At 25.7% G+C, this 27,767-nt stretch overlaps 2 protein-coding genes across 2 annotated transcripts in view; both read right to left on the minus strand.

The window, feature by feature from the left end:
- LOC126745969 (circadian clock-controlled protein daywake-like) overlaps positions 1 to 11,016 on the minus strand; it is a 44,196-nt gene extending 33,180 nt beyond the window's left edge. Inside the window, exons 1-2 of the mRNA XM_050454024.1 lie at positions 10,863 to 11,016; positions 697 to 937 (exon numbers count right to left, since the gene is read on the minus strand). Coding sequence (XP_050309981.1) covers positions 697 to 937; positions 10,863 to 10,932 — 311 coding nt within the window. The 5' untranslated portion in view covers positions 10,933 to 11,016. The remainder of the gene's footprint in view (positions 1 to 696; positions 938 to 10,862) is intronic.
- Positions 11,017 to 15,878: 4,862 nt separating this feature from the next.
- LOC126745881 (circadian clock-controlled protein daywake-like) lies at positions 15,879 to 27,703 on the minus strand. Its single transcript, XM_050453913.1, has 6 exons — positions 27,544 to 27,703; positions 24,274 to 24,366; positions 23,388 to 23,526; positions 22,858 to 22,991; positions 16,589 to 16,738; positions 15,879 to 16,182 (listed from the first exon to the last, which is right to left on the minus strand). The coding sequence occupies exons 1-6, from the start codon at positions 27,608 to 27,610 to the stop codon at positions 16,031 to 16,033; spliced, it is 735 nt and encodes a 244-aa protein (XP_050309870.1). The 5' UTR covers positions 27,611 to 27,703; the 3' UTR covers positions 15,879 to 16,030.
- Between the last annotated feature and the right edge of the window lie 64 nt (positions 27,704 to 27,767).

Below are 27,767 nucleotides of genomic sequence, written 5' to 3' on the forward strand. Positions count from 1 at the left end.
TTTATTCCAGGCAATTGAGCGCAATTAACCATGTGATAAAGAGAGAGACAAAAGAGACTTCAACTCAACTGCCTTGAAGAATATTTTAATTTATTCCAGGCAATTGAGTGCAATTAACCATGTAAAAGAGAGAGAGAAAAGAGACTTCGACTTAACTGCCTGAAAGAATATTTTAATTTAAATCCTGGTAGTTGAGTGTGTTTACAGAGGAAGAATTCTCCCCACTTATTATTTTTACAAATGGTATTAAAGCGTCATTAACAATAAATGATGTCTCATCAACATCTGGTTAAAAATTTGAACCATGATTTGATCATGATTGATGATTATTTGCAGTCAATATAATGCTCCTGATGTTTTATTAACTAGGCACAATCTTTTGTAATTGTATAATAGGTTGTGCATTTAATTATGGATATATGAAACTGGACCTACACTGTTAAAAATTAAATCGGATAATAAAGAGTCCAAAAATATTGTATTTGATAGATCGAATGAGTTTTCTTCTTTGCTCAACACTTGAACTTGACGAAGTAAAAAAAGTCCCATTTACTTAATTTTTTCATCATGGGGACTTTTGAGGGACGATTTCTACTATCGAAAAGTAGCTCTGATAAAAAATTCAACTATTTTAGATAGGAATTTTCCAATAGATTGATCTCCTCTTGATCTAATAGACCTGGACTATATACTTACTTGAGTTTAGTGATTTCAAACTTGCTCAATCCAGTTGCTTCGATATTGGCCAAATAGGCGTTCAGGTTTGGCGTACTCACTCCATCAAAAATCACAATTTTATCGAACTTAATTGGATCTATTGGAGGCACATTAACCTCCGGAATTCCTTTGACCAAATATGGCCTTAGGAACTCTACGGAGTCTTTAATGCATGCTCCTACTTTCGGATCGGACCTGTGGCATATATGGATATATTCAGCTAAAAATACATTATATACTAATTATTATTACAAACACATCGTGTTTAAATTGTATGCTAATGAAATCCAAATTACGCAAATAAATAATGTAATTTATTTACAATACAGGGAAGATATCCGTCCAAAAACATGCGGTGCAAATTATCTTTAATTACACGTAAAAACTATTTCAAAGTAAATAATTAATTCGCTATAATTTATTGCACGTTAATATGCGATTTAATGAGATGTTCTCTACTGACCGACATTTCCGACTATATATACACATCCCTGGTAAATATTTGGAAACACTATGCTTTATTTGCACATCGATTTATAAATAGGAATATTAAATGTCAATGCCATATGTGATTCAAGGAACACACACATACATTTTTTATTTTTATTATATTGTCTGACGTTGAAGGTAAACTTAATGTCTTCATTGAAATGCACAATACTTTGTTTAAATAAAGAGTCTATAGTACCTACTACTGGTCAAATTATATTTACATTAGCTGCTTGCAAAACATTCGTCTACCAAAGGTAGATGGTTGCGAAAAATCAAAAACTCCCATAAATCTTTCCACTTATTATTATCCTTAAGGAAAATAATCTACGATGTATAGTCCTGAGGATGGGCTCATAGAGATCAAAACGTCGACCAAAAATGATCATTTGAACTAGTTTTTTTAGACCTATATTTAACAAAAAAAAGTTAAGCAATCATGTTTTGCATTTGATTTGAACCTAGGAACACTGGACAGCTGATTAGTGACGTCAAAACTTCCTTAGACAAGGAGGTCAATCTTTTTATTCGTTACCGGCATTCACTATACTGGTCTGGTAAACTGAGATCTTGCGTGCAAAAATCAGTTTAATAGTAAGAGTAACCATTGAAATTTTATATAGAGATTTTACATATAATGTTTTTAATTAATTAAATTATTTTTTTTCGAATTGATCGAAGACTGAAAAAATGACAATTTTTCCAACTGCCTGGAAGAAAGGATTAATTAATTAATGTTTGGAAATTGAGTGAACAGTCAATATTAACAAATATTCCAACTGCGTGGAAAAAGAAATTAATTAATTAAAAAATGGGCTTCAAGGTTTTAACTTTATTTATAAAACTAAATTTTTAATTAGTTAAAAAAGTAAAAAATCAAAATTAATTCGATTGCCTGAAGATGGAATTTCAATGAAAAAAAGCAGATATTTTTAAAAGAATTAATTAATTAAGAAAGAAATTAATATTTAAGTGGTCACGAAAACAAAACCTGCATGAAAAATTTCAAAAATAAAAAAAGGAAACTGTAAAACCCAACTACTTCAGCGATAATTAGAAGCAAGTCACCTATCAAGAAAAAAATTAAATTTATTCTAATAACCTACAAAATGAGTTTAATTAACTAAAAAACAAATTAAAGTAAAAAAAAAAATTAATTGCTGAGAAAAAAATTTTTGAAAAAATGCCAACTGATTGGCAGCGAACTAATTAATTTAAAAAAAAGAATTTATTCAATTAAAAAATAAATATGTAATTAGTTTGATTAAAAAACAAGAGAAGAAAATCAAATTATATCAACTGCGTGGAAAATTTATTAATTAAGAAAATAATTTATTAATTAATTTGCCAGAGAAAAAATATGAATGCCTGGAAGAAGTATAAAAAAATTAGTTAAAAGCACATTTTAAAAATAAGTATATAAACAATATTATTCTAACTGGACAAAGAAAATAATTAATTAAAAAATAATTGGATATTTAATTGCCTTGAGAAAATAATTAACTAGTTAAGAAATTCAAAAATTTACCAACTGCCTAGACGGAGGAATTAATTAATTAAACAAAAATAGACAGTAAAAATTCATTAATCAGGAAAAATCCAAAATTAATCTAATTGTTTGGAGAAAGAATTAAATTATTTAAAAAATTAATAAATCCAAAATTGGTTCACCTTAATTACGTAAATTCAATTAGTTACCTACCAACTGTAACAATTCTAATTAACTAAGAAAAAATTGAAGTAAATAGTTTGGATCGCTGAAACATATCACTTAATTAAGCAAGAATTTAATTAACTAAGTAAAAAATTCAAAATTGATTACTAGGAGGAACAATTTTAAAAAGTTACCAACTGATAAGTTACTGGAAGAAGAAAATAATTAAATATTCAATTACCTTGAGAAAATATTTAACTAGTTAAAAAATTCTAAATTTACCAACTGTCTAGACGGAGGAATTAATTAATTAAACTAAAATAGACAGTAAGAATTAATTTATTCGGAAAAATTCAAAATTAATCTAATTGTTTGAAGGAAGAATTAAATTAATTAAAAAATAAATATGTAATTAATTAAATATGTAATTCGGATCGCTGGAACAAATCACTTAATTAAGCAAAAATTTAATTACAAATAAAGAAAATAAATTAAAAATTAATTGCTGGGAGAAAAAATTTTAAAAAATACCAACTGATTGGCAGCGAACTAATTAATTAAAAAAAATTATTTATTTAATTCAAAAATAAATATGTAATTAGTTTGATTAAAAAACAAAAGAAGAAAATCAAGTTATATCAACTGCGTGGAAAATGTATTAATTAAGAAAACAATCCATTAATTAAATTGCTAGGGAACAAAATATGAATGTCTGGAAGAAGCATAAAAAAATTAGTTAACAAACATGAATTTTCAAAAATTAGTATATAAACAATATTATTCTAACTGGACAAAGAAAATAATTAATTAAACAAAAATAGATAGTAAAAGTTTATTTATCATTAATTAAAAAAAATTAATTACAAAAAAGAATTTATTTAATTAAAAAATAAATATGTAATTAATTTGAATAAAAAACGAAAGAAAATCAAATTATATCAATTGCGTGGAAAATTTATTAATTAAGAAAATAATGTATTAATTAATTTGCCAGGGAAAAAAATATGAATGCTTAGAAGAAGCATAAAAAAATTAGTTAAAAGCACGTGAATTTTCAAAAATTAGTATATAAACAATATTATTCTAACTGGACAAAGAAAATAATTAATTAAAAAATAATTGAATATTTAATTGCCTTGAGAAAATAATTAACTAGTTAAGAAATTCAAAAATTTACCAACTGCCTAGACCGAGGAATTAATTAATTAAGCAAAAATAGACAGTAAGAATTCATTTATGAGGAAAAATTAAAAATTAATCCAATTGTTTAAAGGAAGAATTAAATTAATTAAAAAATAAAAGATTCAAAATTAATTACTAGAAGGAAAAATTTAAAAAAGTACCAACTGATAAGTTACTAGAAGAAGAAAATAATTGGAGATTTAATTGCCTTCAGGAAACATTTAACTAGTTAAGAAATTCAAAAATTTACCAACTGCCTAGACGGAGGAATTAATTAATTAAACAAAAATAGACAATAAGAATTCATTTATTAGGAAAAATTCAAAATTAATCCAATTGTTTGAAGGAAGAATTAAATTAATTAAAAAATAAATATGTAATTAGTTTGATTAAAAAAAACAAGAAAACAATCAAATTATATCAACTGCGTGGAAAATTTATTAATTAAGAAAACAACGTATTAATTAATTTGCCAGAGAAAAAAATATGAATGTCTGGAAGAAGCATAGAAAATTAGTTAAAGCACATGAATTTTAAAAATTAGTATAGAAACAATATTATTCTAACTGGACAATTAAAATAATTAATTAAAATATAATTGGAGATTTAATTGCCTTGAGGAAATATTTAACTAATTAAGAAATTCAAAAATTTACCAACTGCCTAGACGGAGGAATTAATTAATTGAGCAAAAATAGACAGTAACAACAGTAACAGACAATAACAAAAATTCAAAATTAATCCAATTGTTTGGAGGAAGAATTGAATTAATTTAAAAATAAATAAATCCAAAATCGGTTCACCTGCCTAGAAAATAAAAAAGAAAACTGCAAAACCTCAATTACGTAAATTCAATTAGTTACCTACAAACTATAACAAGTTTAATTAACTAAGGAAAAAATTTAAGAAAATAGTTGCTTTATACTTAATTAAGCAAGAATTTAATTAACTAAGTAAAAAATTCAAAAATTTACCAACTGCCTAGATGGAGGAATTAATTAATTAAACAAAAATAGACAGTAAGAATTCATTTATCAGGAAAAATTTAAAATTAATCCAATTGTTTGAAGGAAGAATTAAATTAATTAAAAAATAAATATGTAATTAGTTTGATTAAAAAAAAATAAGAAGACAATCAAATTATATCAACTGCGTGGAAAATTTATTAATTAAGAAAACAATTTATTAATTAATTTGCCAGGAAAAGAAATATGAATGTCTGGAAGAAGCATAAAAAAATTAGTTTAAAGCACATGAATTTTAAAAATAAGTATATAAATAATATTATTCTAACTGGACAAAGAAAATAATTAATTAAAAAATAATTGGATATTTAATTGCCTTGAGAAAATAATTAACTAGTTAAGAAATTCAAAAATTTACCAACTGCCTAGACGGAGGAATTAATTAATTAAACAAAAATAGACAGTAAAAATTCATTAAACAGGAAAAATCCAAAATTAATCTAATTGTTTGGAGAAAGAATTAAATTATTTAAAAAATTAATAAATCCAAAATTGGTTCACCTTAATTACGTAAATTCAATTAGTTACCTACCAACTGTAACAATTCTAATTAACTAAGAAAAAATTGAAGTAAATAGTTTGGATCGCTGAAACATATCACTTAATTAAGCAAGAATTTAATTAACTAAGTAAAAAATTCAAAATAGATTACTAGGAGGAAAAATTTTTAAAAATTACCAACTGATAAGTTACTGGAAGAAGAAAATAATTGAATATTCAATTACCTTGAGAAAATATTTAACTAGTTAAAAAATTCAAAAATTGACCCACTGTCTAGACGGAGGAATTAATTAAATAAACAAAAATAGACAGTAAGAATTTATTAATCAGGAAAAATTCAAAATTAATCGAATTGTTTGAAGGAAGAATTAAATTAATTAAAAAATAAATATGTAATTAATTAAATATGTAATTCGGATCGCTGGAACAAATCACTTAATTAAGCAAAAATTTAATTACAAATAAAGAAAATAAATTAAAAATTAATTGCTGGGAGAAAAAATTTTAAAAAATACCAACTGATTGGCAGCGAACTAATTAATTAAAAAAAATTATTTATTTAATTCAAAAATAAATATGTAATTAGTTTGATTAAAAAACAAAAGAAGAAAATCAAGTTATATCAACTGCGTGGAAAATGTATTAATTAAGAAAACAATCCATTAATTAAATTGCTAGGGAACAAAATATGAATGTCTGGAAGAAGCATAAAAAAATTAGTTAACAAACATGAATTTTCAAAAATTAGTATATAAACAATATTATTCTAACTGGACAAAGAAAATAATTAATTAAACAAAAATAGATAGTAAAAGTTTATTTATCATTAATTAAAAAAAATTAATTACAAAAAAGAATTTATTTAATTAAAAAATAAATATGTAATTAATTTGAATAAAAAACGAAAGAAAATCAAATTATATCAATTGCGTGGAAAATTTATTAATTAAGAAAATAATGTATTAATTAATTTGCCAGGGAAAAAAATATGAATGCTTAGAAGAAGCATAAAAAAATTAGTTAAAAGCACGTGAATTTTCAAAAATTAGTATATAAACAATATTATTCTAACTGGACAAAGAAAATAATTAATTAAAAAATAATTGAATATTTAATTGCCTTGAGAAAATAATTAACTAGTTAAGAAATTCAAAAATTTACCAACTGCCTAGACCGAGGAATTAATTAATTAAGCAAAAATAGACAGTAAGAATTCATTTATGAGGAAAAATTAAAAATTAATCCAATTGTTTAAAGGAAGAATTAAATTAACTAAAAAATAAAAGATTCAAAATTAATTACTAGAAGGAAAAATTTAAAAAAGTACCAACTGCCTAGACATAGGAATTAATTAATTAAACAAAAATAGACAATAAGAATTCATTTATTAGGAAAAATTCAAAATTAATCCAATTGTTTGAAGGAAGAATTAAATTAATTAAAAAATAAATATGTAATTAGTTTGATTAAAAAAAACAAGAAAACAATCAAATTATATCAACTGCGTGGAAAATTTATTAATTAAGAAAACAACGTATTAATTAATTTGCCAGAGAAAAAAATATGAATGTCTGGAAGAAGCATAGAAAATTAGTTAAAGCACATGAATTTTAAAAATTAGTATATAAACAATATTATTCTAACTGGACAATTAAAACAATTAATTAAAAAATAATTGGAGATTTAATTGCCTTGAGGAAATATTTAACTAATTAAGAAATTCAAAAATTTACCAACTGCCTAGACGGAGGAATTAATTAATTAAGCAAAAATAGACAGTAACAACAGTAACAGACAATAACAAAAATTCAAAATTAATCCAATTGTTTGGAGGAAGAATTGAATTAATTTAAAAATAAATAAATCCAAAATCGGTTCACCTGCCTAGAAAATAAAAAAGAAAACTGCAAAACCTCAATTACGTAAATTCAATTAGTTACCTACAAACTATAACAAGTTTAATTAACTAAGGAAAAAATTTAAGAAAATAGTTGCTTTATACTTAATTAAGCAAGAATTTAATTAACTAAGTAAAAAATTCAAAAATTTACCAACTGCCTAGATGGAGGAATTAATTAATTAAACAAAAATAGACAGTAAGAATTCATTTATCAGGAAAAAATTTAAAATTAATCCAATTGTTTGAAGGAAGAATTAAATTAATTAAAAAATAAATATGTAATTAGTTCGATTAAAAAAAAATAAGAAGACAATCAAATTATATCAACTGCGTGGAAAATTTATTAATTAAGAAAACAATGTATTAATTAATTTGCCAGGAAAAGAAATATGAATGTCTGGAAGAAGCATAGAAAATTAGTTAAAGCACATGAATTTTAAAAATAAGTATATAAACAATATTATTCTAACTGGACAAAGAAAATAATTAATTAAAAAATAGTTGGATATTTAATTGCCTTCAGGAAATATTCAACGGAGGAATTAATTAATTAAAAAAAATAGACAGTAAGAATTCATTTATCAGAAAAAATTCAAAAGTAATCCAATTGTTTGGAGAACGAATTAAATTAATTAAAAAATAAATAAATCCAAACTTGCCTAGAAAATAAAAAAAGAAAACTGCAAAATCTCAATTACGTAAATTCAGTTAGTTACCTACCAACTAAAACAAGTTTAATTAACTAAAAAATAAAGTGAAAAATTCAAAATTTATTACTTTAAGAAAAAATTAAAAAAATTACCGACTGATAAATTACTGGAAGCAGAAAATAATTGGATATTTAATTGCCTTGAAGATACATTTAACTAATTAAGAAATTCAAAAATTTACCAACTGCCTAGACGGAGGAATTAATTAATTAAGTAAAAATAGACATTAAAAATGCATTAATCAGGAAAAATCCAAAATTAATCTAATTGTTTGGAGAAAGAATTAATTTATTTAAAAAATAAATAAATCCAAAATTGATTTACCTTAATTACGTAAATTCAATTAGTAACCTACCATTTATAACAAGTTTAATTAACTGAGAACAAATTGAAATAAATAATTCTATCGCTCAAGAACATTTAATTAATTAAGAAATAAAGTAAAAAATTCAAAATTAATTACTAGGAGAAAAAAATTACTAACTAATAAATTACTGAAGAAGAACATAATTAGTTAAAAAATAATTGGATATTTAATTGCGTTGAGGAAATATTTAACTAATTAAGAAATTCAAAAATTTACCAACTGCCTAGACGGAAGAATTAATTAATTAAGCAAAAATAGACAGTAACAACAGTAACAGACAATAAGGAAAATTCAAAATTAATCCAATTGTTTGGAGGAAGAATTTAATTAATTGAAAAATAAATAAACCCAAAATTGGTTCACCTCAATTACGTAAATTCAATTAGTTACCTACTAACTATAACAAGTTTAATTAACTAAGAAAAAATTGAAATAAATAATTCGATCGCTCGAAAACATTTAATTAATCAAGAAATAAAGTCAAAAAATCAAAAGTAATAATTAATTTGAAAAGAAAAAAAAAGTTAATTAAAAAGCGGACATATAATAAAAAATCAGATTATTTTAACTGCTTGGAAAAAATATTGAGTAATTATTTAAGAAATCAATTTATTAATTAAGTTGCCGGGAAAACAAACCGAATATTTAGAACAAGAATAAGTTAAAAATTAGTTAAAAAGAGAACGTGAATTTCAAAAATTCGAGTTTAATTAATTAAGAAAAAAAAATGAAAATAAACAATTTGGTCGTCGGAAAGTTCCTGGAAGGACAAATTAATTAAAAATTTAACTGCGATGAAGAAATATTAAATAATTAATTAAGAAAAAAAATGAGATATTAAAAATGCAGAAACTACCTAAGCCAGGAAAACTACCTAGAAGAATGATTAATTAAAAAAAAATAGAATTTGTTAGTACAAACTTAATTCATAAAGAGAAAAATTTTAAATAATAAATTATTAATTAAAATTCAATTAATTGAGTGATTCTTATTCCAATTTGAGGTACCCTGATAGCCTGGAATAACCTTTTCAATGCCCTAGGATTATGTTTTTTGACTTTTTTAACCTTGATGAATAAAATAAGTCTTATTCCAGAAATCTGAGGTAGCTCAAGGGCCTGGAATAACCTTCCAGTTTACTTAGTCCAATATAATAACAATAATTAAATAAAATTTACCTTGCCATCAATTTACTTTACTCAGGTAATAATACTCTATAACCCAACTATGGAGATGCTCTAATCTTATCACAAATAACTGATAAATCAGTAGTTCATACTTATTCTATATTCAGATAGAGCAATGCCATTAGTTGGTTAATTTCAATTGTAAAGATAGCACAGGAAAAGGTGCAGAATGTTCTTAGTGACTACCAATACCTGATTTCAGCTACATCCGTTGCTCATCAGAACCAGAAAGAGTCAGACAACTTGTAAAAAAATTTTATTCTCAAATAACTAATAAATTCATGAGTGTTGTGCATGTAAACTCTATACTGAGCACCTTAGAAAGAGCAGAAATTGAAACCAAGGATAGAAAAAAAATTATAAAAGAAAGTGAGGAAATAGAAGCGTGTCTTTAAAAGTAAACTCAATGTCTTAATATTCATCAATCTTATCGAAATCCTTCGAGAAGTCCTTAAACATATCCGATAAAAAATAAAGAAAATATTTGCAATTTCAAAAACTTCCTATTCACGTATCCGAGTTCCAGAATCTTATTTATCTTAGGGTGCATACAAAGAACTAATTTTCACGAGGAAACTTTAACGAATTTAAACTTCGGTGCATAAAATCGAAAAACTTTTAATGCACAAAAGTCTCACAAAGTAAAATATGGAACAAACTTCTTCAGGAAAGATCCTAGTCATTTCTCATTGTCACACACATCTTGCTGGACCCTTTTTAATGCTTCACATTATTAAATTTAAGGAGTAATTATATATTAGGATACAGTTGACTGAAGATGTTGCGAGGATTCTCCGCAATAGAGCGCGCGCATGTCGTGAAACGAAGATTAATAATTTAATAATTTTTATTATATATACAAACAGAGTAATTCGATTTTTGCTTGTTTTTTTTTAGTAAATAAATTAGTAGACCAACTCTGCGTCAAACAGACATAGGTTTTAAAGGAAAAAAAATCACAAATTGGGTTTTTTCTATCTGAATTGAATGCTTTAGAACTACCCCTGTATTAAGAAACTACCTAAAAATATTTTTTTTATTAAAAAAAAAATAAGTTTCTGGGAGAAAATATGATTTAAATTAATTGAGTAAATTAACTTCTATAATTAATTAACGTCTTGGGTACTTACGGATAGCCGCAAATCCAACACTAATAACGCATCCAATTAAAAACGACGATATAAAAAATTGACCGGCCATGGTCTTCTCTGTCTGAAAACACCTATTTGAATGCAAGTCCCTCGCATTAATTACACTTATATATTTATATAAAAAAAAAAACTGGTCAAATCAGCGACGTCATTCGCGCATAGTACCTTCCATGATCGGCTATATTAAAAGAACGAAAAATTTTATTTTGATATCATTGAAAAAAAAAACGTTGCGGTAATTAACCAGGCGACATTGAAAAGTCCATCGGTTAAAGATGGGCAAAACAGGCGATGAAATATGTTTTTTTTTTCGTTCACAGTGCGGCAATACTAATTTTCGCACTTGTTTTGACGTTTTCCCGTGGCGCCATCTGAATGTGAATTAAGGGCACTAGATCTGATTGTATCTCACCGTCACTTCTAGACAGTGGTGCCATCTGATGGTCAGGTCTTTTAATATAGATTAAGGTATCGGGAACTGAAAAGGTAAATTACTCGAAAAATTGCCATTTTATTTCGATATTAAAATTCGAAGATTGAGTTGTTGACAAGGCCTTGCTGTGTAAAAAAATGGAAAGCGGGTATAATATACATTGAAAATTCAACAATAATAAAATATTCGTCCAGGGAGTAACAAGCTTTTGAGCCCAACATTTTCCCTAAAGTTTTCTTAAATCTACCAGGAGAGTCTATTGACATAATTTCAAGAGGATTATCAAACGCTGCGATAATTAATCATTGGTTGATAAGAAAAGCAAAAGTTCAGGATTATCATATTTAATTAAGGGAATATTTTTTTGTTTTACCATTATGAGCTTCATTTAGTTCATCAATGCTAGAATATAAATTCTCGCACTCGTTTTAGAATGACTCTCCTTGTGGCGCCCTCTAAAAGTCGCGCATCAAATCATGAATTAAGGTCACTAGATCTGAAGAAGATATTGTGTCTCACCTTTACTTTTGACAGTGGCAGCTTGCATAGAGCTTAACATTAAAGCTGCTAAGGAGACAGTTTTACCTTTAGATGTTTATAAGATTGAATCCTAATTTACGATGAAAATGTAATTTTTTTAATCTATTTAATTATATCTGATATGACCATTATGACGTTCATTTCGTTGGACACAAATGCCTAGAATAACATTTTGATATTACTCTTATATGGCTAGAATTAAAATGGTAAAGGCCTTAACTTATTCCAATTTCCTTTAAACGTTTGGAAGAAGTAAAGTGCACTTAAAAGATTTTTTCAAGTGCTTAATCTGATTGAAAAGCCTGGAAAAGAATTAGAAGTACTTAAATAATTATTCCAGGCACTCAAATTCCTGGAATAACATTCTGAAATTACTCTTGGATGTTTATAATTAACATGGTAAAGTACTTAACCTAGTTTAAGTTCCTTCAAATGCCTGGACGGGGCTACGAGTATTTAAAGGGGTTTTCCAGGATTATTTCAGAATGACTTTCCTTATGATGCTATCTAAAAGTAACGCATCAAATCATGAATTAAGGGCACCAGATCTGAAAGAGATATTGTGTCTCATCCTTACTTCTAGACAGTGGCGCCATCCAATAATCATGTCTGTAAATATAAATAAGGTATCGGGAGCAGAGAAGGTAAAATACTCAAAAATTGTTATTTTTACACTGTTATGTTTCGAAATAAACCTGTTGAATCAGTTTTATCCTCAGATGTACTTGTGAACCAATAAAACTGCAGAATTGCCAATAAATGCCGAGGGTACAAGTGAATTATTAGTGAATTATGTTCTTTAATTAAATCAACATTTTCGAAATACTGATCCTCAAAAGTGTCAGTTTCACTCTGATTAAAATCAGCGCTATTTTCAAGTGAATTTAGGAAAATTTGGAAAATAACTAAGACTCGGTTTTGGACATACACGATATCAAAGCTTTCATGGAAATCAGTTTCATCTGGAATCCGTATATAAAAAACCGTCTCAAAATGACGAATACCTGGAAGAAGTTAAAAAAATCTACAAGACTGGCAAAATGCATTCGTCTACCTGGAAGAATAAAAAAACTTTCTTCCAGGCACTTGACGGTTAGAAATCATTTAAGTTAATTTTTCAATAAAGGCGGATTTTTTTTGGAACCCTGGAAAATATATTGAAGCGCCTGGAAGAATGAAAAAAAAATTCCAGGCATTCGAATTCAGTTTTAATGCATTAGAGTTTGACTGCATTTAATCTAGTATAAGAACAGACAGGGAAAAATGTATTCAACTGCCTAGAAGAATCAAAAAACGTTTTTTGTAAAATTCATATTCATGCATTGGAGATCTGTTGGGTCTCAAATGTGTAAATGTATGTGCACTTAAATGAGTGTTTATCTACACATTTACTGCACTGCACTTTGATTTTTGTTTTGACTGTTAAACAATGACATTTTGAGTTTTTTTTTATATTAGTGCAAAAATGTTCATTTTCGCACTTGTTTTATAATGACTCGCTTCGTGGCGCCACCTAAGAATCGGACATCAAACTATAAATTAAGGTCAGTAGATCTGAAAGAGATGAGTGGCGCCATCTAATTGTCGTGTCTTTGAATATAGATTAAAAGGTAAACTTTTCAAGAATTGTTTTATTTTGATATCAGTGATAAGAAATGTTGTAACGTTAATTAACCAGTTAAGACTTATCAGATTTAATTAGTAAAGCGACAGGCAAATGATGAAGTTTTTCTACGACCAATTTTCTGAAAACTACTTAAACATTGTTTTATTTGTTCGTTTAGGACTTTCAATTTCGTTATAGTCTTATTTTCTTTATTGTTCAAAATCATAATTTTATTTTCAAATTCTCCATAATCCTTGGAACTGAATAAAGTACTCGACAATGAGCAAATAGTTAAAATTTGTGGTCCTTTGAGCAGGATTTTAAAAACAAATATTTGGAAATATTCGCTTCATTTAAAATATATCAAAATAAAATTCTTCATAAAAACTGTTCATAAAATCATGATTTTATTTTCTCCATAACCCTTGGAACTGAAGTGCTTGAAAATGAACAAAGATTTAAAATTTCTGGTCCTTTGAGTCGGACTTCAAAAACGTATTTGTAAGAAAAAAATACTTTATTTTTGGTCCTTCGAGTCTTTCACTAAAAAGACATGAGAGCAATTATTCAAAATTTTTGGTCCTTTGAGCCTCTTATTCAAAATCATTAAAAAAATCCATTTTTTATGACATAATTTGAAAATTATTATTTTATATGCTATTCCTCTTAATTTTTCAGATACAGAGTGTTAAGTTTTAAAGAAAAATTAAGTTTTTTGTTATAATATAACTTGACGCCTTTTAAGCATCAACAGAAATTTATTAACTTAAAAGTTTTATACTGTACAGGGTCGCTTAAACCCAAAAGTAGCAAAAGATGCCCTTTCTTTACCCCTGCTGTATATCAATAATTTATTTCTTATCTCTATTTGAATGCCAATATCTTCAAAACAAACCTTCTTTACAATCGTTTTGAGAAATGTTTAACAAAACAATGGTGCAGTAAAGTGAGGTTCGAGTTAATTAAGCTGCCAGAGGCACGGAATATGGAACAATGGGCGGAACATATTGTCAACGATAACGATAATAATGAGGAAAACAAAGCAAGTAACTCCACTAGGAGGAGTATTTTCCAAAAAAGTTTACAGCAGATAATCCAATTACATTTTAATGGATTTTGCCTAATAGAGAACTCCTCCAGAATTAAGCATAAATTATTGCAATAAAAGCATAAATTATTGCATGAAAACCATTACCTTCATTTGCAACCAAAGCTAATTCAATCAATATATTATTTAATTGTCGGCAAATATTTGCCTTTTATATGAGGTTTTTCCTATCCATCAATAGGAAATCTAGGTGGTAAAGTCAACTTTTAACCACATCACATTATAAGTACGCGACACCGATTATTATCAATATTCTAAAAATAATTTGGCCTCGACTAATGTTCAAACATACCTTTGCATGTGGTGACTCGTTATTTTTCATTCGTAATTACTTAGCATAAGATAGACTATCCTTCAGGCAAAAACCTTCTTGAATTCTTATAGTTAACACGGTCCAAAGCTTTGCAGCGATCACAGAACATGATCATCATAAATGCCTATGATACTCCTTCTATATGCTTTCTAGATTTAAATTTTAGGTATTTTAACGGTTGATTAGGGGGAAAAGAGGAAGATCTTATTCACTAAACAAGATGATAGATGATAATAGACCAATATTTATTCCACGGATCGAAAACACATTTTAGTAGCCCCTAAAAATTAAAAATTCATAATTATATTCTGCTATAGTGTAGAGCTTCGAATTTATTTAAAAGTATAAACCCTCTCAATTCCTTTCAATCCAATTGGGAGCATAATATATAATTTAATTGATAATCTTGACGAGCAATGTATTTGAGTGGTTTACCTTCTCGATTTCCGAAAGCTTAATTTGTATTTTCAGGCATGACTATTAGATGGCGTCACAGTGTTAGTAGTCATCATAATGGTTGTACAAGAGCTTATTCAGAGACTCGAGGGACCAAAAAATATGTGTTCTTCATACAAATATATTTGTTGTAGATATTTGTTCTTAAAATACTGCTCAAAGGACCAAAAAATGTGGAGTTTTTGCTCATTTTCAAGCATTGGGATGCACTTCAGTTCCAAGGATTGCAGAGAATTTGAAAATAAAATGATGATTTTCAACAATTCTTATGAAAAAAATTTAATGTGTGTGAGGACCAAAAATAAGTCTTCTTTTTACGAATATTTCCGATATGTGCTCTTAAAATCCGGCTCAAAGGACCACATATTTTAAATTTTTGCTCATTTTCAAGTAATATGGAGGACCAGTTGGGAGGACCAAAAACCTTCTAAATTTCACGCTGAAAAAGTGCAGTTTTCAGTATTTTAAAATGAATTGTATTTATAGGAACAAATTTTAAATACAGTTTTTTATTAATAAACAATAGTAATAAAACAAAATTTATCTAATAAAAGGAATATAATTTAATTATCGCCATAAATTCAGAAAAACAACCACAAAATGCTATAAAATCAACTTAATCACAGTAATCGACGTTACTAACCGATAAACTTAAGTACGCTACATAAGAGTCATTAAAGTTACAATGTATTTATTGAGGAAACAATTGACTAAACGGAAATGAACCCACGATAACATTTCCGGTATTTTGGAAAACGGAAGCAAGAGCTTTTTCGATTACTGGCATCAGTTCTTTGAGGAAAACGTCCAGGTTCCTGTTGACCACGTCGTTGATCATTGCAACTAAAAATTATAGTATTAAATAAACTTTAATTAAATTGTTTAATGTAAAATGCTTATTTTGAAAATCTTCCTCTGAAAACAATACCTGTTTTAAGTTTCCTGGTTTAATTCATTATTATGTTAATAGATTCTTATTTTTTGCATATTAAAATATTTTGCCAAAAACACGTTGTTTGTTGTGTGTTTTATAAATGCGGAAATATTCCTATTTTAAAAAAAAAAACTAACAAGTCCATTAAATAAAAAAGGTTCACATTATTATACAAGATGATAACTAAAAAAATGTAGTTGTACAAAAAAATGTTCAAATAAATGTTGATGATCGCGTGTTTTATAATGGGCTGTTTTAGTACCTCGTCCTTAATCTACGAGTATTACAGTGAATAAAATTAATTACAGGACTTACGTAAAACCTTGTCTCCATTAAAGAGGTTTGCCATTCGTACCGAACCTCCTCCCACGTGGACCTTCAGTTTTGTATCAATATAAGTCATATATTGTTCTCCATCTTTTTCGTTAAGTTGACCCTGCAGTTCTGCCCTTGCACTTACTTCAGCTGCAAAATAGGAGGTTTATTAATGCAATTTTACTATATCATTAGGCATAAAAATAATAAAAATCGTACTTGCTCTATTCTAGTGAGTTCTATTCTCAATTATCTTTACTAATCTAATGTTGTTACTCCAGGGAAACGAATAAACGGAGAGCAAGCCAATAAAGACCTTAAACAAGATCTGAAAAAGCTCAAAAGCTGATATCAAATTAATATTTGTTAGTGATCCCTTTATATATATAAAACATATATTTCTCTTTGATCTTCTTGAACCTAATAAGCAGAAACACGTGTGGGCAAGTATGTGACCCTTAATTTTCTACTTTCCTACTTTCTTTTTATATATTTGGGTGAAGATTGTATTACAGAAATAGGTTATTTTGAAATTGGTAAAGCTGATAACAACACAAACGAATAATACAATTTTTCTCATTTTCTCTCTATAAATATAGATATACAGGATGGATAGGTAATGGAGTAAGATGTGCACCTATCAGGAGTACTCGGGAGTTATTTCAAGAAAATCTAATTAAAATTAATAAAAGTAAAGAAAATTAATTGGAGTCCAAGGATTAACCAAGGAAATTAAATTTCCAAGAACATTTAATTAATATGAATGAAATAAGAAAAATTCTAATAAATTTCAGAGAAACCGAAGAAATAGCTGAGAAAACTACAGTTCCAAATAAAATTTAGTCAAATCGAATAAAGTCAGAAGAAATTAATAGAAATCCAAAACATAATTAAGAAAATTAAATTTCCGAGATAATTTAATCAAACTAGACAATTTCAATTAAATTTAATAGAAATACAAGCGTCACCTAAGTTTATCAAAGATTTTTATTCAGGGTTAATACAAAACATAGGAAAATTTAATTAAATTGACTATGACCTGTTTTAATTTAAAACGATTAAAACATACTGAGAAAATTTAACGTAATTTTAAGGACAACCTAAAGAAATTAAAATTCTAAGATAATTTTATTAAAATTGATCATATCAGAAATATTTAATTTAAATTTAAAAATCACTTGACTTAACTCAAAAATTTTACTTCAAAAAAATCTAATTAAAGTTAAAAAAAACTATAAAAACTTCATTAGATTTAACAAAAATCCATGGCTAAATAGTTAAGGAATTTAATTAATTAAACTATAAAATTTTAATTAAATTTAAAAGAAATGCAAGGCTCATCTTAGTTTACTAACGATTTTAATTCAGGGTTAATACAGCACCTAAAAAATTTTAATTAAATTAATTACATTTTCTTTTAGGTCAAGAAAACCAAACAATATTGAGGATATTTAATTTTAAAGGTAAACCAAAGTTCCAAGAAAATCTAATTGAAATTGATACAATTATGGCATTATAATTAATTTTAACCGAAATCCACGACTAATTCAAGAAAAAAACGAAAGAAATTAAATTAAATTTAGTAAAAATCAAGAATAAGTCAAGTATAATAATTGTCCAAAAAAATTACTACTTTTATTAAATTTGATAAAATCAGAAACATTTAATTTCAATCCAAAGCTCACTTGGGTAAACTAAAGATTTTAATTCAAGGTTACTACCAGATTAAATGAAGAAAATTTAATTAAAATGAATAAAACTATAGGAATTTAGTCAAATTTAACAAAAAGCCAAGGCTAAACTATAGATATTAAATTACCAAAGAAATTTCATTGTAATGCTCAGAAAACTAAAATTTAAAAAAAATTTTAACTAAAATTGATAAAATTAACTTAGGTGAGCCTTGCATTTCTATTAAATTTAATTAAATTTTTGTGATTTCTCTAAATTTTCTTAAATTTTATTTTAATTTTCTTGAAACATTAGTTGTCCAAATTTTCTGTGAAAATTGAGTTGGATTGAATTTCTGTAAAATCTTATATTCATCAAGGATTTTTGATATTTCATGAATTTTAATTAAATTTTCTTGGATAAGCCTTGGATTTTGGTTAATTTTAATTGATTTTATTAATATTACTTAAATTTTCTTGATAATAATCTATAATTAAAATTATTTGTCTACGTATGTGGACCTTGGATGTTAATTCAATACATCTGATTTTAATAATTTTCTTTTGGAAATTTAATTTATTTGGCTTTTTCTTAGATCACTAATAAATTCAATTAATTTTTCTAGTTTTAACCATGATAATTAAATTTTCTTAAAATTTTAGTTTTCTTAAATTTTTCTGGGATGTCTGTTAAAATTTCTCATAATTTCAATAATTTAATTTAGATTTTCTTTAAACTTTAGTTTTTTTGGTTTATCTGTGAAATTAAATTAAATTGGTTCTCTTGAATTCAAATAAATTTTTGTCTATTTAAATTTTAGCGATCTTACATTCCGTTGTTTACTTTGAAACCTTGGATTAAAAAAAATTGTTGACTTAGGTGAGCCTTGCATTTTTGTTAAATTTAATTAAACCTCTTTAATTTTATCAATTTTTTTGAAACTTTTGTTTTCTGAGCATTTTAATTAACTTTTCTTGGAAATTTACCTTGTTTGACGATTATTCATATTTTTTTTTATAAATTTATCTGATTTTATTAAGCTTTAGTAAATTTTCTTGGAACTTTAGTTTCCTTAACTCACTCTTGGATTTTTAGTAAATTCAATCAATTTAATAAGTTTAATTTTTTTATTACTTTCCTTACTTGGTTCTCTTGAATTAAAATAATTAATTTAATATTAAAACAGAATGTAAGATCGATAAAATGAACGAAAACGAATTTTAATCCAAGAAAACCAAGAATTAATGTTATTGATAAAAATCCAAGTTAAGTTGTCCCTGTAGTTCTGCCCTTGCACTTACTTCAGCTGCAAAATAGGAGGCTTATTAATGCAATTTTACTGTAACATTAGGCCTAAAAATATTAAAAATCGTACTTGCTCTATTCTAGTTAGTTCTATTCTCAATTCTACTAATGTTGTTACTTCAGGGAAACGAATAAACGGAGAGCAAGCCAATAAAGACCTGAAACAAGATCTGAAAAAGCTCAAAAGCTGATATCAAATTAATATTTGTTAGTGATCCCTTATATATATAAAACATATATTTCGCTTTGATCTTCTTGAACCTAATAAGCAGAAACACGTGTGGGCAAGTATGTGACCCTTAATTTTCTACTTTCCTACTTTCCTTTTATATATTTGGATGAAGATCGTATTACACAGAGAGGTTATTTTGAAATTGGTAAAAGTGATAATACAAACGAATGATGCCTTATGTATTTTTTTATTTTTATCTCTCTCTCTCTCTCTCTCGATATATGTACGTGTATATACAGGCTGGGGAGGTATTGTAATTGTTTAATTAACTCTCATTTAATTTAATGTTAATTCAAGAAAAAATTAATACAATTAATGAAAGTAGAGAAATTCATTAGGATTTAATAAAAATTTAACAAAGATTTTAATTCGAGGTTAATATAAGATTAATTCAAAAAAATTTAATAAAAATTAGTAGAATTAGATTTTAATTACAATAGATCAAACTATAGAATTTTAATTAGATTTAATAGAAATGTAAGCGTCATCCAACAATTTTAATTCAAGGTTATTACAGATTATTTGATTAAATTGATAATGACTTATTTTAATTAATTAAATATTTAATTTAATTTAGTTTTAAGGATAAGCCGAAGAAACTAATGTTCCACGAAAATCCAATTAAAATTATGGAAAAATGATTAATTTTAACCGAAATCCGAGACAAATCCAAGAAAACTAAAGTTCTAAGAAAATTTAATTAAAACTAATACAATTAGATAAGTTAAATTTAATTTAATAAAAATATTATAAGATGTAGCGAAGTAAATTAGGTTTCCAAAAAAAATTTCATCAAGTTTCAAGAAAATAGCAATAAAACTAAAGATATTTAATTAAATTTACTAAAACATCAAGCATTATTTAACTAAAATTCATAAAACTAGAGAAATTAAATTGGATTTAATAAAAATGTGAAAATTAGTCAAGAAAAATAAATTTTCAAACAAATTAATTTAATTCAAATTGATAAAACACGAATTATTTAATTTAAATACAAAACCTACTAAAAATTTTATTTCAAATTTAAGAAAATACAATTAAAATTGATGTAACCAGAGAAATTAAAAATTAACAGAAATCCAGGACTGAACCAAATAAAATAAATTTTCAAAAAAAGGAAAATTATGGTTCACTTGGGTAAAATAAAAATTTAATGAAAGAAAATCTAAATAAAACTAATAAAACTAGAGAAATTTAATTAGACTTACCAAAAATCCAAGGCTGAACCAAGAAAATTTAATTAAAATGCTCAGGAAACTATTGTTTCAAAAAAATCAAAACTAAAATTCATAACATTAAAGGAATTAAATTTGTCAAATTTAATTAATTATTTAAATTTACTTGAAATCCAAGAATAAGCCAAGGAAACCAAAGTTTCAAGAAAAATTTAATTAAATTTAATGGAAATCCAAAACATAGTCAAGAAAGTTAAACTAAAATTGATTAAATTATAGAAATATAATTAAATTTAACAAAAATGCAAGACTAATCTAAGTCAACTAATTTTTTTTTAATCCAAGGTTCTCAGGTTAAAATGATGAAACGATCAAAGTAAAATCGACAAAACTCAAGAAAATTAAAAAATAATAAATTTAATTTAATTTCAAGAATAAGCCAGAGAAACTAAAGTTCCAAAAAAATATTACCATAATTGGCAAGATACAACAAAAATTAATGTTTTAAGAAAATTTATAAAACTGGAGATTTTAAAATAAAATCATAAAAATCCAAGAGTTTAGTTTAATATAAAGTTAATTTAAGCCAAAATCTAATTAATATTAATAAAACTAAAAAAATTTAGTTAGATTTAGAGAATTAAAGGAATAAAAAGGAAAGAAGAAAATTAAAGGAATTTAATTAAATTTACTTAAAAACTAAGCATAAACCAAGGAAGCTAAAGTTCCAATAAAACTCACTAAAATCAGAAAAATTTTATTGAATTTAATAGAAATACGTAACATAGTCAACAGAATTAAATTTCCAAAAAAAAAATTATTAAATTAAATTAAATCATAGAAATTTAATTAAATTTAACAGACATGCAAGGTCCACCTAAGTTAATTAAATATTTTATAATACAATGTTAAACCAAAATGTTAGATCGGTAAATTAAAATTGATAAAAACGTATTTTAGTCCAAGAGAACCAAGAATTAATATTATTCATGAAAATCCAAGACCAAGATAAATAAAATTAATTCTAGCAACATCAGATTAAGACAAAAAATGACTATATGCAAATAAATTTAATAAAAATTTCATTTGGTCCAATAAAACAGGAAAAAAATTATAAAATTTAAGAAAAAACTTGTAAATCACGAAAAAAAGGAAACTCAAGTTGAAGTGATAAAAATTCGTTAAATTTAGAAGCAGTCCAAGAATATATTAAACAAAATCAAGATAAAAAATTAAAATAATCAAGAATATTTTTATTTTAATTTAAAAAATGGGCCAAATTTAGCAATAATCTATCAATAAAATTTAATAAATTAATTTAACAAAAATCCAAGATGTAAAACAGTTTTATTTCGATTTTCAAACGGTTAATTTGATAACCATGTAGGTTTATAAAAAATGGGTTCTATTAATAAGAGTAAATTACACTATAAAAATGTGCCTATTTAACGATCAAAAATCAAGTTTTTTTTAAGGATATGATATTATAGGATATATCACTGTATTTATAACGATTAGTGTAATATTTATAACGAGCAGATTATTGCGGCAAATTATTTATAATTATAAATATTATATGCTACCTTATTTTGGCATTGAGTTCTATACTTGAATTTGTAAGAGTGAACTAAATGGTTGATGGTCATAAGTAAATGGTATAATATAGAAGTTTCTTGCTAAGGTTAATCAGTTTAAATAATTATATAAATAATGATATATTTGTTATTTGTTACAAAAGTATTGCATATATAAAAGACGATCATATCCATTTTAAGTTATGCCTAAGTTCATCTTGTAATAATACAAATTTAAGTGTACTAATACTAATACTAAACTTAAGCCAATTTAATTGATTTCAAAAATCTTAATTTATTTTTATCACTTACTTATATTTGTTTCCATATTGCCATCGCCCTTAACAGGAACCAACAAAAGTTTCCCGTCTATATGGTAGTGCGCCTCGATGCGGAGTTTCGGTATATCAACGTCTACAGTAAATTGTAGGGTGTCCACGTTTACACTAAAATCAATTAATGTCTAGTTATTTTATATTAAATCATGTATTAATATCAATAAGTCACAAATGAAATTAGGATAACTTTAATGGAGCTGACGCACAATTTATTAAAATGACTTTAAATAAGAAGGAAAATTATCTGATCTGTCTGAAATAAAGTGAAAAATAACTACAAAAGTGCAAATACGTTCACTAATAAAGCATGCAAAATGTTTTTGTTAGAGATTAGTTTTCACTTTTTCCATTTGAAAATTATGATCTAATTAAATTGATGCATAAGTAAGGAGTAATGTAATGTAAGGTATTGAGTCTTTGTTACAAAATATTGGGGATAGTATACCAATTTTGTATAAGGGTTAATTATAGGAAAAATTCCGTAAATATTTAAATTGTTCTTACTCAAGTCCTCTTACAAAGAAGTCGCTGCAGCCCCAAGCGCTTACATTTGAAACCACGATTTTCATACCGGCTGCTTCGTCTGCAAAGAAGTCCGTCATCACCAGAGGTTCCAAACTGGGTATATTGTATTCAGGTACCCCTATATTAAAAAAAATTATATTAATAAATCAGAACCTTTTATTGTGCAAAAAAAATAGCATCGTTCATGTGAAACATCCTAGAGAGAGTTTCATGAACGTGGAACTGAATGGTGACCCTGAAGTTGAGTTTTATTACTGCACATCTAGTTTTTTATTAAAAAAGATCAATTTTGACTTTGAACAAATAGTCCAAATCATAGTGCCAAATTCTGACATGTTTTTAAAAATATTTCCCTATAAAAATTAAATCAAACTTAGTATTAATAAATAAAATAAATGATTAAAACATGTTGCACAAGCATTATAATTTCTAGAATCACCCCAATAAATAATGCATTCAAATTATTAATGAACCCCAACCTTGTATTATTTTTTTTTGTACTGTGCTTGCACTTTAGAGTTATAAGTTCGTTAAAATTTGTTTCTTTTTACTCCTTCTTTTTCCTATTAAACTAATGAATTTATCTAAATATTTGTACATGTTTGGCAAATAGTTGCATGCACACAAATTACTTTAGCACCCTCAATTATAAGGTATGCTGCAAACTCGTTGCAATATTTAATCGATTACATTTTTTTGGTATTTTGATGTAATGCAGGTACTTTTTATTAACATAAACTTGAATTAATTAATTATAAAACTACGCAGGTATAGGCTCATATATTGCACATTCTCATATGGCTAAATTTTCAAATACTAAAATATCTATATTTTAATATATGAATGTAATAGAAAAAATATTTACCTTCTACCAAATATGGTCGTAGATCTTCTACGGAGGCCATCATACACGTGGTGAGCTGTGGATCATCTCTTTTGCACACGTGCAAGAAAGGGGCTAAAAAATGTGTTTTAGAAGAATATCAATTAGATTATCAATTCAAAAGAATTGTACTGATTGATTAATTTATCTCAGAAGATACAGCCTTGATAATTATATATTGGGACTATCGGAAAAATTGTACTATTTAATAAATATTTGCTCCAAAATCATTTTGAAAAAAAATGTACACTAGGTCAAAAATTGTTTATTTGAGAGGCATGACTTTTACTATTATATTTACTTTTATCATAAAAAAATGTACTTCTTATCAAAATGGCAGGAAATTTATAATTTAGAGAAGTACAATTGTATAAATTTTGAATAAAATTGTACTAAGGATTTTTGTTTCAGAAAAGTACAGCCCTGAAAACTACGAATTGTAAACTGTCGTAAAAATTGTACTTTTTATTGAAAATTTGTTCACAAATTATTTAAAAAAAAAAAGGTACATTTTAAACCTTAGATCAAAAATTGTACATTTAAGTATCACATTTTATCTCCTTTGCTCATAAAAAATTTAACTTCTTTCGAAAAATAACAGGAAATTCATATACTGAAAAAAACTAGTTTAGTACAATTTTCAAAAGAATTGTACTGATTTTTTTTCAGAAGATACATATTTCAAACTGGCCCTGGACTTTTTAGTGAAAATTTGCGAAAATCATTTTAAAAGCATATAGTTAAGAATTCAGGTCAAAAATTGTACATTTAAAATCATAGATAGAGAAATATGAGTAAATTGTAAAAATAATAGAGCTGTACAATAAACTAAAAAGTATTTTATCTAATTTAACAAAATAATTGTACAAATTATAAAAAAAAATCGAATTGAGAATTATTCTTACAGAAAGACGCAACCTTTAAAATTACATATTGCAGACTGTCGTAAAAGTTTTTAGTAGCACTTTTTTAAGGAAAATGCTTGAATGCAATTTAAAAAAAATGTACATTTAAAACTTGAGATCAAACGACATTGTACATTTTAGATCATTGATAAGAGAATAGATATGGACCGTATAAATTATGAGAATTGTAATATATATTGACGAAAATTGTACAACAAACACTAAAAAAATCACTTATTTGGGTACAATTATTACTAATTGCAGGCACAATAATATACATTTATAATGTGAAAACAATTTTATTGTACAACTTTCAAAAGAATTGAACTGTGGATTTTTTTTCAGAAAAACCTTCTGTTGTACAACGTTATAAAAATTGTATTTTGTAGTAAAAATTAACTCGAAAACCATTAAACAAAGTTTACTTTATAAACTTCAGGTCAAAATTTGTACATTTCAAATCTTATATAATGTAAAAATTATGAGATTTGTACAATACACATTTTACACAAGAAAAATGTACAATGATTGCTAATTCCAGGCATCTTTGGGTTTTCTTTGAATACCTAAATATTAGGTCTAATTTAATTTCATAATTTCGATAAAAATCATTGTACAAATTATGAAAGAATTGTACTGAAATTTTTTTTCAAAAAACAGCCTTGACAAGCAGATTTTGAAATTGAGATTTCGCAAAACTTAAAAATAATTTTTTTATTGTACAATTATTGCCAATTCCAGGCATCTATGACTAACGTTGGGTTTTTTGTTTTAAAATGCATAGGGAAGTTTATAATCTGGAAAAAATAATTGTACAAATTATGAAAGAATTATGCTGAGAACATAGAGCCTTAAAATTCCATATTTTGTTTTGTACAATTAAAATCTTATATAAGAAAATAGGTGTGGACTGCAAAAATTATGAGAATTATACAAAACACATTTCACTTAAGAAAACTGTATAATAAAAAATTAAATTATTTTTTTATTGTACAATTATTGCTATTTACAGACATATTTGGGAGGGGTTGCATTTTCTTTAAGTACCATATAAAAATTCACAATTTGAAAAAAAATAATTGTACAAATTTTAAGAAAAATGTACTGCATTTTTTTTTAAACGACCGTTATAAAATTTTGAACTTTTTGTCAAAATTCCCTTGAAAAAAAAATTTACATTTAAAAATTCAGGTCAAAAATTGTACATTTAAATTCATAGATAGGGAATAAGGTGCGAACTGTAAAAATTAGGAGAATTGTTCAATAAACATTTTACTCAAGACATTTGTATAGTACAAACTAAGAAATCTATTTCTTATTGTACAATTATTGTCAATTCTAGGCATCTTTCGGTAGGGTTGTGTTTTTTTAAAATACCTAAGGAATATTTTGTCTATTATAAATTCATATGTGAACTCTAAGAAAAATTTTCTTGTAAAATAATTTTTTAGAAAACCCCTCTGTTGGTTGTCTTAAAAAATGTACTTTTTAGTGAAAAATTGCTCAAAAACTATTATAAAAGGATTTACATTTAAAATTTCCGCTCAAAAATTGTATATTTTAAATCTTATATAAAAAAATAGCTCTGGAACGTAAAAATTATGAAAATTGTACAAAACACAATTTATCCAAGAAAACTGTGCAGTAAAAACTAAATAATATATTTTTTACTGTACAACTATTGCTAATTCCAGGCATCCAGTACCATCCAATTCCAATATAGGTAGGATTGAGTTTTCTTTAAATCCCTTGTCTAATATAAATTCATATTTAAAAAAAATATTATACAACTTTCAATTTTTTTTTTTGAAAAATACAGTCAATAAAAAAATGCTTTTCATAAAAATTGTACTTTTTATTTAAAACTTAGCTCAAAAACCATTTTAAACATAAATGTACATTGATAAGTACATGGGTATTTAATAAAATAAAATATCATTTGCAGGTGATACAACTTTCTTCTTTTGATGTTCGCATTTCTGGACTTTTCTAGATATCTGCTATATTTGAAAACTCAGCACCATTATCATTTTCATTATTCGACATTAGTAAAGCCTTTGACAATGTTAATCAGAATATTCTCGAAAATTAGTGGTTTTTCTTCTGCAATTATAATCAGTTTCCTAGTCTTTGCAGATGATGAAGCTCTATTTCTTAGTTTTTTAAGATATAGGTGCAAAGTGTTCAATCCAAGTTAAGAGTAAAAGTTACTGTTAATATTTGTAGATGATTGTAAATAGAGCTACTAAGCTCTTGGGTTTTATCAATAGATATTACATGGACAACTGGTTTTCAGTATTAAAAGTAATGAATATAATTTACTTTGTTAATAAGAAATTATACTTACGTAATTCTTTTGCAGAGTGTGCTCCTGAAAGAACGAAAACGGCCAAGACATACTTCACAAACCCCATTGTGGAACAAGAAAAGGTCGCCCGATATAATGGTCACAACAAGGAAAAACGCATCGTTTAGAACCATTTAAGCACTTTTATACGAAAAAAACTAATGATACGTTACAGATCATACATTTGCAGATCGTGCACTTCCTAAACAAACAAAAGACCCACA

The sequence above is a fragment of the Anthonomus grandis genome, chromosome 16, assembly GCF_022605725.1.
Source record: "Anthonomus grandis grandis chromosome 16, icAntGran1.3, whole genome shotgun sequence".
NCBI lineage: Eukaryota > Metazoa > Arthropoda > Insecta > Coleoptera > Curculionidae > Anthonomus > Anthonomus grandis.

Coding starts and splice junctions, on each gene's coding strand:
- LOC126745881 (XM_050453913.1), bottom strand. CDS start 27,610: ATGGGGTTTGTGAAGTATGTCTTGGCCGTTTTCGTTCTTTCAGGAGCA. Junction 24,367..27,543: donor ACACTCTGCAAAAGAATTAC/GTAAGTATAATT, acceptor CACATTTTTTAG/CCCCTTTCTTGCACGTGTGC. Junction 23,527..24,273: donor ACGACCATATTTGGTAGAAG/GTAAATATTTTT, acceptor TTTTTAATATAG/GGGTACCTGAATACAATATA.